This window comes from Pseudophryne corroboree, chromosome 5, assembly GCF_028390025.1.
Source record: "Pseudophryne corroboree isolate aPseCor3 chromosome 5, aPseCor3.hap2, whole genome shotgun sequence".
NCBI classification, from domain to species: Eukaryota; Metazoa; Chordata; class Amphibia; order Anura; family Myobatrachidae; genus Pseudophryne; species Pseudophryne corroboree.
In genome coordinates, this window is record NC_086448.1 from 66448967 (window position 1) to 66463808 (window position 14842).

A 14842-nucleotide genomic window follows, 5' to 3' on the forward strand; every position below is an offset into this window, starting at 1 on the left:
TAATCGCTGGGAAGTTCACCTGATATTAGGTGGTCGCCCATGGATTGTATACTGTGTGCCCAGTTTAAGGCCTTGTATGTGAATACAATGGCTGGTATCTCGAGTTCTTTCAAGGTCCGAGAACAAATTACAATGAGGACAGATGGATGAAACTACAGTGTGCAACTAATATATAAATTGTCTCTGTCACTTCAGGTATGATTCAATGTCATCTTTCTTTCATTATGACAGGCAGAGACAAGAAACCGTTACTTGTTTCTGTTATTTTCACACCCCTATAATAACATCCCAGCACGTAGGAAGCAAGTTCTGGCCGCCCTGTGGATATTTACAAGCACACGCCGCTCACAGGCACTTACATGATGTGACAGGGCTCATTTCTGTCCTTCAGGCAGTGTCCGGATTCCCACTTCTTCTTAGTCGGGAAAGTGGTTCTCACATACTTTGAGCCAGCGTGAGTGTTCTTCACCCCGCACCAGGGGGCGTCTGTTCCACAGAAACAGGACAACGTCATCAGAATAAACCTGCGGCATGATGGCTAGGATATGTCATGTGACCCTGATTGCTTACTATATTCCTATCCAGCGTATAACATCTGATGTACTAAGTGGGCATGGAGTGCAGAGACCTTCAGCTTACATGCCTACGGTAAGAACAATAAAAGCTATCAGATTTTACCCATAAAAGAAGCGCCATTTAGCTTGTTCCATGCAGCGTCTTCTATGTTATAAATAATCCTGCGATAACACGCGACTCATTGTGAAAGTAAAAGAATATGAAACAGTGAAGACTAAATGCACCCAGATGTTACACACATCATATAAAAACAATATTCTGATTTTATTAACCACTTAACTGACTTTTATTTTTTTGTCAAAACAGCGCAGATATTGGCCCTCATTCCGAGTTGATCGGTCGCAAGGCGAATTTAGCAGAGTTACACACGCTAAGCCGCCGCCTACTGGGAGTGTATCTTAGCATCTTAAAATTGCGACCGATGTATTCGCAATATTGCGCTCACAAACTACTTAGCAGTTTTAGAGTAGCTCCAGACTTACTCTGCCTGTGCGATCAGTTCAGTGCTTGTCGTTCCTGGTTTGACGTCACAAACACACCCAGCGTTCGCCCAACCACTCCCCCGTTTCTCCGGCCACTCCTGCGTTTTTTCCGGAAACGGTAGCGTTTTCAGCCACACTCCCATAAAACGGCCTGTTTCCGCCCAGTAACACCCATTTCCTGTCAATCACATTACGATCGCCGGAGCGATGAAAAAGCCGTGAGTAAAAATACTATCTTCATAGCAAAGATACTTGGCGCAGTCGCAGTGCGAATATTGCGCATGCGCACTAAGCGGAATTTCACTGCGATGCGATGAAAAATACAGAGCGAACGACTCGGAATGAGGGCCATTGTCTTTTTTATTTACTAAAGTGTAAAAAGTATTTTTAAAAATATATTTAAATCCCCTTGTTTGCACAGCATTCTGGGGCTCGAGTTTGAGAGTGATGGCGGTGGTTGCAGACTGCAACACCACTCCCGGGGGGCCGTAGTGGCAGGAGGAAGTCCATTCTGCACAAGGATTTCCTCCACAACTGACGGAGGCAGTACTGACGTATGTGACACGACCTGGCCAGGTAACGCCCTCCTGACTGCGGTCATATCCCATATGTGCATAGAACAGTGTTTCCCAAACTCTGGGCCTAATTCAGAGAAGTACGCACACCTGATTGACATGCAACGGCCATTTAGGGGCGGCGATAGGCCGTGTTTCAAAAAACAGAGTTACATTTAACAATGGGAACATCACCTGTCTCAATCATCAGCCTCTCACTTGGTATAGATCTCAGCACCTCCAGGTTGGCCTCTGTCTTTAATGAACTAGGAGTTTGGAAACAATAAAACAAGTAAGTAACAGACTATACACACCAGTCACATACATACATAGGGCCCTATTTATCAACAAAGAATAACACCAGTGGCATATTTCATTTCTGCAGCAGGTTACATTGGTTTCCACAGAGAAACATCGAGGTGTAGAGTGGATCTTGATCCAGAGGCACCAACAGGCTAAAGCTTTAGGCTGTCCCAGGATGCATTGGGGCCTCCTCTATAACCCCGCCTCCAGGCACTGAGAGCTCAGTTTTGAGTTGGTGCATGCAGCAGCAGGTCACCTAACAGGAGGGCTGCACTGGTCAGCCCTGAAAAAGCTTTTCTGACAGAAGATTTCTTCTCTGGGCTGCACTGCGGCTCCATTACCTCCCAAGCGGCGTTTCATACTCCCGCGGCCTGGTTCCCGGGTACTTGCGGCGGAGAAGTCTGGCTTAGGCACAGAGTCGCAGACCGCTCTCTTGGTTCGTGTGGCTGCTATGGTGAGGAGGTAAGAGGGGCCCCCAGGCGGGACCCACCATTAAATCGCGTTCACATAATACCGGACTTATTCGCAGGTATTGTACTTTGTCTGGCTTTATCATACTAAAGGGGTCATTCTGACCTGATTGCACGCTGCCGTTCATCGCAGCGATCAGGTCAGAAAAGTGCATGCGCCGGCAACGGCTGTCGTTGCCTAGCGATCGCCTCTGCCTGTCAATCAGGCAGATTGACAAGCAGAGGCAGTTGCTGGGCGGAAGGGGGCAGCACTGCTGCGTTTGTCCGTCATTTTGTCGTCGCGGTTCGGCCAACGCAGGCATGGCTGCACCGTGCGGGGGGTGGGCCGCAGCGCCTATGTGATATCACACGCAGCCGCTGGGACCTGGGCAGCGACGAGTAGCTCCCGGCCAGCACGCAAAATCTGCTCCGGCGGGGATCTACTCCTGAAGTGCAAAAGCATTGCCGATGTGCGATGCTTTAGTATTTCTCCGGGGGGGGTAGGGGGCTGGGCCTGCGTCCCCCCGCATGTCAGTGGTCCTGATCGTATCCCGCAAAGATCAGGTCTGAATTAGGCATAAGTCGCTCTGTTGTTGCATTCTCATATAGGGGGTCATTCCGAGTTGATCACTAGCTGCCGTTGTTCGCAGAGCAGCGATCAGGCTAAAAAGCGGCATTTCTGCGCATGCGTATGGGGTGCAATGCGCATGCGTGGCGTACTTTCACAAAAGCCGATGTAGTTTTACACAAGGTCTAGCGGCGCTTTTCAGTCGCACTGCTGGCCACTGAGTGATTGACAGGAAGTGGGCGTTTCTGGGAGGTAACTGACCGTTTTTAGGGAGTGTGTGTAAAAACGCAGGTGTGCCAGATACAAACGCAGGCGTGCTGGGGGAAACGGGGGAGTGGCTGGCCGAAAGCAGGCCGTGTTTGTGACGTCAAAACAGGAACTAAATAGTCTGAAGTGTTCGCAAGCTAGGAGTAGGTCTGAAGCTACTCAGAAACTGCTCGAAAATATTTTGCAGCAGCGGTGCGATCCTTTCGTTCGCACTTCTGCTAATCTAAGATACACTCCCAGAAGGCGGCGGCTTAGCGTTTGCACGGCTGCTAAAAGCAGCTAGCGAGCGATCAACTCAGAATGAGGGCCATAATGTCTAACAGAAAGTGCAGTAAATCAGTGGAAGCTCCTGCATCATGCAGAGAATGCTCCAAGGATTTACCAGAGGGGGAATTGTTATATGATGGTCTGTGTATTAATTGCCATGCATCTCCCAGTCAGTCTGCAGCTCCTGCATCTACACAGTAGCCCCCTGGGCTGCGTTCATCAACCTGCTGAGTACTCTGGTGGATGCCTAACGCCCCCTATGGGAGCACTGGTGCCACTGCGACCACATACTGTCCCTACGGTTAATCCGCCTTGGGCGGAAAATTTGTCTAACCAACTGCAGCAATTAAATCAGTCTCTGGGTAGATAGAAATCCACACCAGGTCACTCACGTGTCCCTGGTACATCTAAGCGGGCTGCTTCCTCCTTACAAACTTCTCTTATGTCTCATCTGAAGAGGAGGGGGAGCATACGGTCCTGTCAGACACTGAATCCTGTGATACTGATGAGGATTCTCCCTTGCAGATTGATGTTCCTGCCTTAGTGGCTGCAATTAAGCATATCCTTCAAATCACCGATGATGAGGATTCCACTACTGTGGCAAAGAAAACTGATAAGTTTAAACAGCAGAAGGTGGTTAAAACCATATTACCCAATTCTGATCATCTTGTGGACATCAGACTGGAACCCTGGTCTAATCTAGGGAAGAAATTCCCTCTGCCTAAACGGGCCTGGGCTCGCTATCCTCTCCCTGCAGAGTTATGTAACAAATGGGAGACTCCACTGCCGGCGGATTCTCACGTCACCCGCCTCGTGGTGTCGTCCACTCTGCCTGTCACCACTTTCACTCCACTGAAGGAACCGACAGATAAGCGTGTGGAGGGATGCCTGGAGTCTATTTACTCCCTTACTGGAGCCATTCATAGACCCACTATAGCTGCCTCCTGGGCTGCAAAAGGTATTGAGACGTGGGTTCAGGCATTAGAGGAAGAGCTGCCCGAGGATATATCTGTCAATGCCAGACAGTACCTGTCTCACATTACCACCGCCGCCTATTACTTTCAGGAGGCGTCCTCTGAGGCGGGTTTATTGACAGCCAAGGTGTTGACCACATCTGTCCTGACTTGTCGCATAATGTGGTTGAGGTCGTGGAAAGTGGACCTGGACTCCATTTTGTTTGGGGAAGACCTAAATAAAATAGTGTCTGAAATAGCAGTTGCTAAGATGGTATTTCTCCCCACTACTAATCCTTCTGCACAGAAGGCAAAAGGTACCACTTTTTGTTCCTTTCGGCCTCAAGGGAAAGCAAAAGGTCAGGCATACCCGAGACAAATCTCTTGCTCCCAAAACCACAAAGCCCAAGGCAAAACAATCCTGGGCAGTCCGTCAGCCTGCTTCAAAACATGAAAAGCCTGCTGCATGACGGGGCAGGCTTCCCTCTGGGGGATCCCAGGGTAGGAGGCTGACTTCTACATTTTGTCCAGGTCTGGTTAAAAACCACTTCAGATGCATGGGTACTGGAAGCTGTCTCTCATGGGTACGCTGTCTCATTCAAGAGACGTCCCCCTCGCCAGTTCTGCACTACGGCGCTCACTTCGTATCCATTAAAGGTGCAAGCTCTGAAACTGTTGTGAGTTCTCTCCTGAGTACAGGAGTGGTTGTGCTGGCACCTCAGTCCCAGACAGGCAGAGGTTATTAATCGACCCTGTTTCTGGTCCCGAAACCCAATGGGTCCTTCCGACCTATACTAAATCTCAAATCTTTGAACAAGTTTGTGAGAGTACCCAGGTTTCATATGGAAACACTGCGCTCCATTGTACTGGCTATGGAACCCAGAGACTATATGGTATCCCTGGATATACAGGATTCATATCTGCTTATTCCTACTGCCATGTCGCATCAGCAGTTCCTGCGGTTTGCTATTGGCGACCTTCACTACCAATTCCAGGCTCTGCCATTGACTGGCTACAACTCCTCGGATCTTCACCAAGGTCATGGCCGTAATGATGGCCCACCTCCATCGCCAGGCAGTCAGAATCCTGCCGTATTTGGACGACCTGCTGATTCTGGGAAATTCCCACGAAGTCCTCCTCAGTCATCTGCAACTGACAGTAACCTTCCTGCAAGCCCACTGGTGGCTTATCAATTGGAAGAAGTACTCAATGGTCCCAGCTCAGAGCATGGTGCACCTGGGGGCACCCCTGGACACACACAGTCAACGACTGTTACTGTCTCCAGAAAAAGTCCTGAAGCTTCAGGACAGGATACGATGCTTCCTTCATCACCCCAGAGTGTCGATACACTCAGCGATGCAAGTACTTGGCCTGATACTTGTACTTGGCCTTCGACATGGTAGAGTACGCTCAATTTCATTCCCGCCCACTACAGAGGTTAATCCTTCCTCATCAGATCAGATCTCACATGATTTCTTTGACTCCGGAGGTTCGTCTGTCGTTGACCTGGTGGCTTCAGTACCAGCAATTAAGCAGGAGCTGTCCCTTCTGGATTCCCGACTGGGTCCTGCTGACAACGGACACCAGTCTGAGGGGATGGGAAGCGGTGTTGGAGCAACACTCTTTTCAGGGTCGCTGGACCAAGGAGGAATCATTCCTATCAATAAACATTCTAGAGCTGAGGGCAGTGTTCAATGCACTCTCTCTCGCCCTGCCTCTTGTACAGAACAGGCCAGTTCAAGTACGATCAGACAACGCCACCATGGTGGCATACATAAACCATGAAGACGGCACTCAAAGCCGCATGGCAATGATGGAAGTGTCAAAAATCCTTTTTGGGAGCGGAACTCCATCTGCCAGCCATATCGGCAGTGTTCATTCCGGGTGTCCTGAACTGGGAAGTGGACTTCCTCAGTCGCCAGGAAGTGTACGCCAGAGAGTGGAGTCTTCATCCAGAAGTCCCTCCAGTGTCACTTCTGCCCAGGGTCCTACAGAAGTTCAAAAAAGAAGGAGTAATACTACTTCTAGTCGCTCCAGCGTAGCCCAGACGGCATTGGTTCTCAGACCTGCAGGGTCTGTCGACAGAGCATCTTCTTATACTTCCTCAGCGCCCAGACCTCCTCGTCCAGGGCCCTTGTCTCCACCCAGACCTGGCCAGACTGGCTTTGATGGCGTGGCTCTGGAAGCATCACTCCTGTGGGCCAAAGGAATCTTAGAGGCAGTTATCCAAACTATGTTGAAGGCCCGCAAACCGGCGTCTGCCCAGATTTATTACAGGGTCTGGAATTCTTACTTCACCTGGTGTGCTGATAAGAATTATGATACATATCGGTTCAGAGCTTCCAGAATTCTGGCATTTCTGCAACAAAGCCTGGACTTAGGCCTTCGTCTGGCCTCCCTCAAGGTTCACATATCTCCCTTGTCAGTATGGTTTCAGAGAAAAATTGCATCTATAACTGACGTTCATACATTCACTCAGGGTGTACTACAGATTCAGCCTCCCTATGTCCCTCCTGTGGCTCCATGGGATCTGGATGTTGTACTAAATGACCTGCAAGAGTCTCCATTTGAACCTCTTCAATCGGTGGACCTTAAAGGGCTCATGGCCAACGTCTTGTTCTTGCTGGGTATTGCCTCTGCAAGACGGGTATCGGATTTAGGCGCTCTGTCCAGTCATCCACCCTTTTTGATATTTCAAAAAACACAAGGCTGGGACTGCGCAAATCAATCTGATGTGGATATTTATTTTCACATAAAATTACTTTCTAGACATATACAAATACATACAAACAAATACATACAAAGTACTTGATACCGGCCAGCATCACATAAAAGATTATTTCATAAAACCAATTAATAAATTACTACTGGGTCTAATAATAGAAGATAATTTCTTGATTCCAGTTTAAATGCCTGATACAATTTGTATCCTTAATTTATATGCTTCAAATGAACCATTAATATCTTTCTCATGCAATATTAGTAATATCACTACAAACAGATTAGACAAAGATGGAATGTCCAGCGCTTTTTTGGTTAGTGACATGCAACCATGCAGGGTATTTTTCCTTACAGGTGTTAATATTTCATCCAAGCATGCATTAGTATGAACTCAGTCCAGATCAAAAAATCTCTCTCCTCAGGTTAAAGACATCCACACTTAATTGTACACTTAGAACCGCTTTATCCACAATTAAGGCTTCTGCCGTTTAGCTAAGCAGATCATGCGTGATTATAGCCTCTTATATGGCGATTCATATCGTTCACTTATTCAGGGTATAATACTATGCCTGTGCAGTGTCTTTGGACAAACCCCTCCCGGCTGGTTAAAGCCTTATCTGGAGCCTCCGGGTTCTTTCTGCGGCGTGTTTTTCCTCCCCAATTCAATGGGGTTTCTCATGCCTGCGGCCGGCCGGCCCACTGATGTCTCCGCTGCTAACTCCTGTAAAGGGAATAATGACAGACGCGTTTCCCCGCCTTTGATTACATCGGCGGCTTCCTCAGTGTCAGATATTGATATTTCACTGTGACTGGGCAGTTCTACGAACTCGACCAAGTTATTTGCCTAAGGTGGTGTCATCTTTTCACCTTAACGAAAAAATTGTGGTTCCGGCCTTTATCTCTTCAGATTTGTCTCCCAAAGAACGTTCTTTGTATGTGGTTAGGGTTCTCCGTTTCCATGTGGAAAGGACTGCCTCTATCAGGAGGTGAGATGCCCATTTTGTCCTGTTTGGTTTCCACAAACGTGGCTGGCCTGCGAATAAGCAAACCTTGGCCAGATTGATTAGAATGGTGATTGCACAAGCTTCTGCACAGGCTGGACTGCCAGCTCCTGCTGCTTTTAAAGCCCATTCTACTCGGTCTGTTGGACCTTCTTGGGCGGCTCACCGTGGCGCGTCCAGAGAACAATTGTGCTAGGTGGCTGCGTGGTCCTCAGTGAACACGTTTCTTAGGTTCTATGCCTTTTTATACTTTCACCTCCCAGGATGCTTCCTTTGGACGCCGGATTCTCATATCCACTAAGTCGCATCCCCTCCCTTGAGGAACTGCTTTAGGACATCCCCAATGTTTTCCCTGTGGAAACCAACGTAACCTGCTGCAGAAAAGGATTGTTATTGTAGACTTACCATGGTTAACACGCTTTCTGCGAGGTACATTGGGTTCCACAGGGCGCCCACCCTAACGCACCTAGCTTCTATGGGTTTGTATGGCATTAGCCACTGGTACCTTCTCCTTTCGTGAAAATGTGGTTCTATGTGACTAACATCTACCTTCTCTCTTACCTGCTCCTGCATTGGACTGATTAAGGAAACTGTGCTCTCAGTGCCTGGAGGCGGGGTTATAGAGGAGGCCCCAATGCATTCTTAGACAGCCTATAGCTTTAGCCTGTTGGTGCCTCTGGATCAAGATCCACTATACACCCCGATGTTTTCCCTGTGGAACCCAATGTACCTTGCAGAAAGAGTGTTAACCATGGTAAGTCTACCATAACACTGCTTTTAGTATCACTATGATACAAACAAAAATGCAGCTGCTATTCAGCATTACTTATGTCTCCGGCGAGGTCCGGAGCCGTCTCCCCCCTCAGCGGTGTCCTCTGCTCTCCTGCTGGGAGCCTAGCACTGCCAACGATGGGCTGCTGAGTCATGCGCGATGTCCAGTCTGCGCATGTGGATGACTCCTTCACCCAGCAGAGTCCCAGCAATGGCCGGAAGGTTTCGCTGAAGCAGCAGCGCTGATTCCCCATTGCCGGCCATGGGGGGAGTATCGATTTTGCCATCTATAGCTGGCGAGAGCGGGACAGGGGCAACCAACGGTAAACTCAGTTTACCGTTGTTTGATGAACACTGAAAGCAGGACATCACTCCTTTAGCAAGTTGTTAGTTACACTGAAATATGCATGGCAGGTTAATCATAGGCATCTATACAAAACAAGTATGAAGCTAAGTGAAATACTGGTGTGCACACAGCAACCAATCAGATGTTCGCTTTTATTTCCTAACATGCACTAGTTTGACTCTAATGGATGATATTAATGGGAGAACATATAAAGGGTGAGGCAAAATAAAAACTCCCAGATTTTAAAGGCTCACAAAAAAGCCATGGGAAATACTATTGAAAATGTTAGTACTTAACCTAAAAGTGAATGGAATACAGTTTATTTTCAGTTGGTTTTAAATAATGTAATCTCTTGGTGTATAGCAGCCTTCAGTTGATTAATGGTTCTTGGTTGATGTTTATAGACCGGAGCATTCAGAAAATGTGTTGAGGCCCTTCATGACGCGGATGAGGATTGCTTTCTGCCCATTAACGAAAAGTACAGCAATAACGCCGGAAATGACCGCCAGGTGATGCAAAACTACAGAAATCGACTACAAATGTCTATTACGAATGAAGGCCAGCATCTGAGTGATATCATATTCAAAACCAATTTAAAATAAACTGTATTTCATGCACTTTTAGATTATGTACCAAAGAAGAGCATTCACCATGCCTTGTTTGTTAATCTTTAAAATCTGGGAGTTTTTTTTCCCTTCACCCTGTAAAATGGCAAGATGGAACATATTTCTATTTAAGGATCCTTGTATTACTGTTGCTATGTTTGCCTATAAGCATTATATAAATACCCTCTGGCATTAAGTCTGTAATCAAGCAAATAATAGCCCCAGTGAGTTTTTGCATACATCACTTGAGGATGATCGTGTTGACAAATGTAACTTTTCCAGTCCGTGACGCCAAGTGAACAGCACAGTACATCTATTTACATATACAACACTCTCCATAGTTCTGTAGGTGAAAGGAATTATGGTCCTGATGTCATCCATACAACTCGCACCCAATTAATACAATACTACTGCCCATTCATCATTCATGTGCCTGGTTTTATCTTTTTTGGTTTCTTTTTAAAATTGTCAATAAAAATAAACCCTTACCAGCCATTAATGCCGATGTACAGATCCAAATTGATTATATCTTCTGCATCTTCTTTTGTACCATCAAATGAATGAACCTAAATATAATATATATGATAACGTGTTTCATCAGTTTATCCAAACTTGCACTGATAATATGTAATAATTGATTGGTATTGGATTCATGGTATCCGGTCTCTTCGTTGACAATGTCTAGGTAGACCGGGGTTATAGGTCAAAAGGTCGACATGAGTTTTTCACAATTTTTTTCTTTTTTTTTTAACTTTTTCATACTTAACGATCCACGTGGACTATGATTGGGAATAGTAACCTGTGCCGAGCACAGTAAGGCACCTTGCCCATCGCTCGCCATGCGAGGGTACACGGTACACTAATTGGGGTTCCCGGTCACTGTACGAAGAAAACAACACCAAAAAAAAATTAATGTTGACCTTTTGACCTAGAACATGTGGACCTAGAATCCCTGTCGACCTAGTTACTGTCGAACAATAGTGATCAACCTAAGTGTGGTTGACCCTCCATACCACACCCAGATTCATAGACTGGAGTAGTGAGGCTGCCTGTATACCACGTCACATGCTTTCTAGGACACCCTGCCCCGCACTGAGGATGCTAAATAAGGCTGCAGCAGACTGCACAGTAGGTGGATGTTATGCAATGACTCAATGAGGGGAATTCAAATGTTTGAAAAGTCGGTTGAGCGTCTGATTTTTCCTATGAGATAGGAAAAAACAGACACCCAACTGACTTTTCAAACAATTGAATACCCCCAAATGAGTTGCCATTAACGGACACTACCCCATTACCTAGATGAGATGTTGGGGGGATTTTATATATACATATATATTTACGTGACCACTGTTATGCTTTGATTCAATACACGATTGACCATTTACATTGACGGAGTGCCGCTGCCTTTTTTCTACTGTTTGCTGCGGAGGCCACCCGGATTTGATACTCCACATTGAGAGTGCCGGGCATTTCTGCACACATATATATATATATATATATATATAGCACCTCCCACTGTCTACAACGCAGTACAAGGATAGGACAGGCTTTGTAGCCACTTCCAGACTGCTGAACAGGGAGTTTGGAAACTACATATTAGGATGGCAAAGACGCTATAATTTTCTGTATAAGATTTATTGGTCTTTAAAATTTGGTTTGAAGAAAATAGAGAGGATTTAATTCCATTGTGAAGTGTTGTAAATATAATGAACAAGTGCTCCCAGTGGCACAATATACAGGTAATGAGGATATTTAGGTCTGTGCCCAGGGCTCAAAGGAGCCAAGCTCTTCCCATTCCAACTCAACGGTGCGCGTATGGTTCTAATAGTCCGTAGAGGATGCTGGGGACACCAAAAGAACCATGGGATATAGACGGGATCCGCAGGAGACATGGGCACTCTAAGACTTTCAAAAGGGGTGTGCACTGGCTCCTCCCTCTATGCCCCTCCTCCAGACCTCAGTTATAGGAACTGTGCCCAGGGAGACGGACATATTTCGAGGAAAGGATTTATTGTTAAACTAAGGTGATATTCATACCAGCACACACCTCAAGCACGCCGTACAACGTGGTATTCAACAGAACACAAGCCAACGGCATGAACAATTTCAGCAACAGGCTGACTATAAACAAAACATAACAGGTGTGTAACCATAACTAATGAATGCAGATACAGTACGCACTGGGACGGGCGCCCAGCATCCTCTACGGACTAAGAGAAAAGGATTTACCAGTAGGTATTAAAATCCTATTTTCTCATACGTCCTAGAGTATGCTGGGGGCACCAAAAGAACCATGGGGTTATACCAAAGCTCTAGAACGGGCGGGAGAGTGCGGATGACTCTGCAGCACCGATTGACCAAACTTGAGGTCTTCATCGGCCAGGGTATCAAACTTGTAAAACTTTGCAAAAAAGTATTTGAACCCGACCAAGTAGCCGCTCGGCAAAGCTGTAATGCCGAGACCCCTCGGGCAGCCGCCCAGGACGAGCCCACCTTTCTAGTAGAATGGGCCTTCACCGATTTCGGTAACTGTAATCCGGTCGTGGAATGAGCATGCTGAATCGCGTTACAAATCCAGCGTGCAATGGTCTGTTTGGAAGCAGGACACCCAATCTTGTTGGGAGCATACAGGACAAACAGAGCTTCGGTTTTCCTAACCCGAGCCGTTCTAGCGACATAAATTTTCAGAGCTCTGACCACATCCAAAGATTTTGACTCAACGAAAGCGTCAGTAGCCACTGGCACCACAATAGGCTGGTTCATGTGGAAAGATGAAACCACCTTCGGCAGAAAATGCTGCCGAGTCCTCAATTCTGCTCTATCTTCATGAAAATAGGATTTTGAATACCTACCGGTAAATCCTTTTCTATGAGTCCGTAGAGGATGTTGGGCCGCTCAAAGAACCATGGGGTATAGATGGGATCCGCAGGAGACATGGGCACTTTAAGACTTTCAAAGGGGGCGTGACCTGGCTCCTCCCTCTATATCCCCCACCAGACTCAGTTTGGAACTGTGCCCGGCGAGACGGACATTTCGAGGAAAGGATTTAACAACAAAGGTGAGCACAACACCAGCTCACGCCATAAGCATGCCGTACAACAAGGCAGATAACTGAACACATGTCAACGGACATGAACAAGATTCAGCAAGAAGCTGAAAAAAACCATAACACCAACTGTGTTTAACCAGAACTACACTGCAGATACAGTACGCACTGGGACGGGCGCCCAACATCCTCTACGGACTCATAGAAAAGGATTTACCGGTAGGTATTCAAAATCCTATTTTCTATTTCGTCCTAGAGGATGTTGGGCCGCTCAAAGAACCATGGGGATTATACCAAAGCTCTAAAAACGGGCGGGAGAGTGCGGATGACTCTGCAGCACCGATAGACCAAAACTAAGGTCTTCATCGGCCAAGGTATCAAACTTGTAAAACTTAGCAAACGTGTTTGACCCCGACCAAGTGGCAGCTCGGCAAAGTTGCAATGCCGAGACACCCCGGGCAGCTGCCCAGGAGGAGCCCACCTTCCCAGTGGAATGGGCATTCACCGATTTCGGTAACGGCAAGCCTGCCTTGGAATGAGCCTGCTGAATTATTTGACAAATCCAGCGGGCAATGGTCTGCTTGGAGGCAGGACATCCAATCTTATTGTATAAAATAAACAGAAACTCTGTTTTCCGCAATGGAGCTGTTCTGGCTACATAGATTTTCAAAGCTCTGACCACATCCAGAGACTTATCCGCAGCCAAAGCGCCAGTAGCCACTGGCACCACAATAGGTTGGTTAATATGAAAAGAGGAAACCACCTTTGGCAGAAATTGTTGCCGAGTTCTTAACTCAGCACGATCTTCATGGAAGATCAAATAAGGGCTCTTGTGAGACAAGGCCGCCAACTCTGACACCCGCCTAGCGGATGCCAATGCCAATAAAATGACAACCTTGCAAGTGAGGAATTTCAACTCCACTTTACGTAAAGATTCAAACCAATGTGACTGAAGGAACGATAACACCACGTTAAGGTCCCAAGGTGCCACAGGGTGCACAAAAGGAGGTTGGATATGCAACACCCCTTTCACAAAGGTCTGCACCTCAGGAAGTGAGGCCAATTGTTTCTGAAAGAAAATGGACAAAGCAGAAATCTGCACTTTTAATGGAGCCCAATTTAAGGCCCGCATCCACACCATTTTGTAGAAAATGGAGAAAACGTCCAAGGTCAAATTTCTCCACAGGAGCTTTCTTGGACTCGCACCAGGAAATATATTTCCTCCAAATACGGTGATAGTGCTTCGACGACACACCCTTCCTGGCAAGGATAAGAGTAGGTATGACTTCACTGGGAATACCCTTTTGGGCTAAAATCTGGCGTTCAACCTCCATGCCGTCAAACGTAGCCGCTGTAAGTCTTGATAGACGAACGGCCCCTGCCGCAGCAGGTCCTCGCGCAGATGAAGAGGCCAGGGATCGTCGACCAGTAACGTCAGAAGATCCGGGTACCAAGTTCTCCTTGGCCAGTCCGGGACCACAAGGATCGCCGGTATGCTTGTTCTTTTTAGAAGCCTCAGCACCTTTGGGATGAGAGGAACCGGAGGGAACACATACACTGAGGGGAACACCCAGTTGTCAGTGCATCCACCGCGTCGGCCTGAGGGTCCCTGGACCAGGAACAATACCTCGGAAGTTTCTTGTTGAGGCGAGACGCCATCATGTCTATATGGGGAACCCCCCATCGATTTGTTAGCAGCGTGAAGACCTCCTGATGGAGGCTCCACTCTCCTGGATTCAGGTCGTGTCTGCTGAGGAAGTCTGCTTCCCAGTTGTCCACTCCCGGAATGAATATTGCCGACAGAGCGCTTGTATGCCTCTCCGCCCAGCGAAGAATCTTTGTGGCTTCCGCCATTGCCGCTCTGCTTCTTGTGCCGCCTTGGCGGTTTATGTAAGCTACTGCCGTGACATTGTCCGATTGGATCAGAACCGGC

The 14842-nt window shown here is 47.2% G+C and overlaps 1 protein-coding gene across 1 annotated transcript in view; it reads right to left on the bottom strand.

Moving 5' to 3' along the window:
• Positions 1-14842, bottom strand: part of TATDN1 (TatD DNase domain containing 1) — a 98097-nt gene that overhangs the window by 46605 nt on the left and 36650 nt on the right. Inside the window, exons 9-11 of the mRNA XM_063921318.1 lie at positions 10353-10429; positions 1808-1878; positions 360-486 (exon numbers count right to left, since the gene is read on the bottom strand). Coding sequence (XP_063777388.1) covers positions 360-486; positions 1808-1878; positions 10353-10429 — 275 coding nt within the window. The remainder of the gene's footprint in view (positions 1-359; positions 487-1807; positions 1879-10352; positions 10430-14842) is intronic.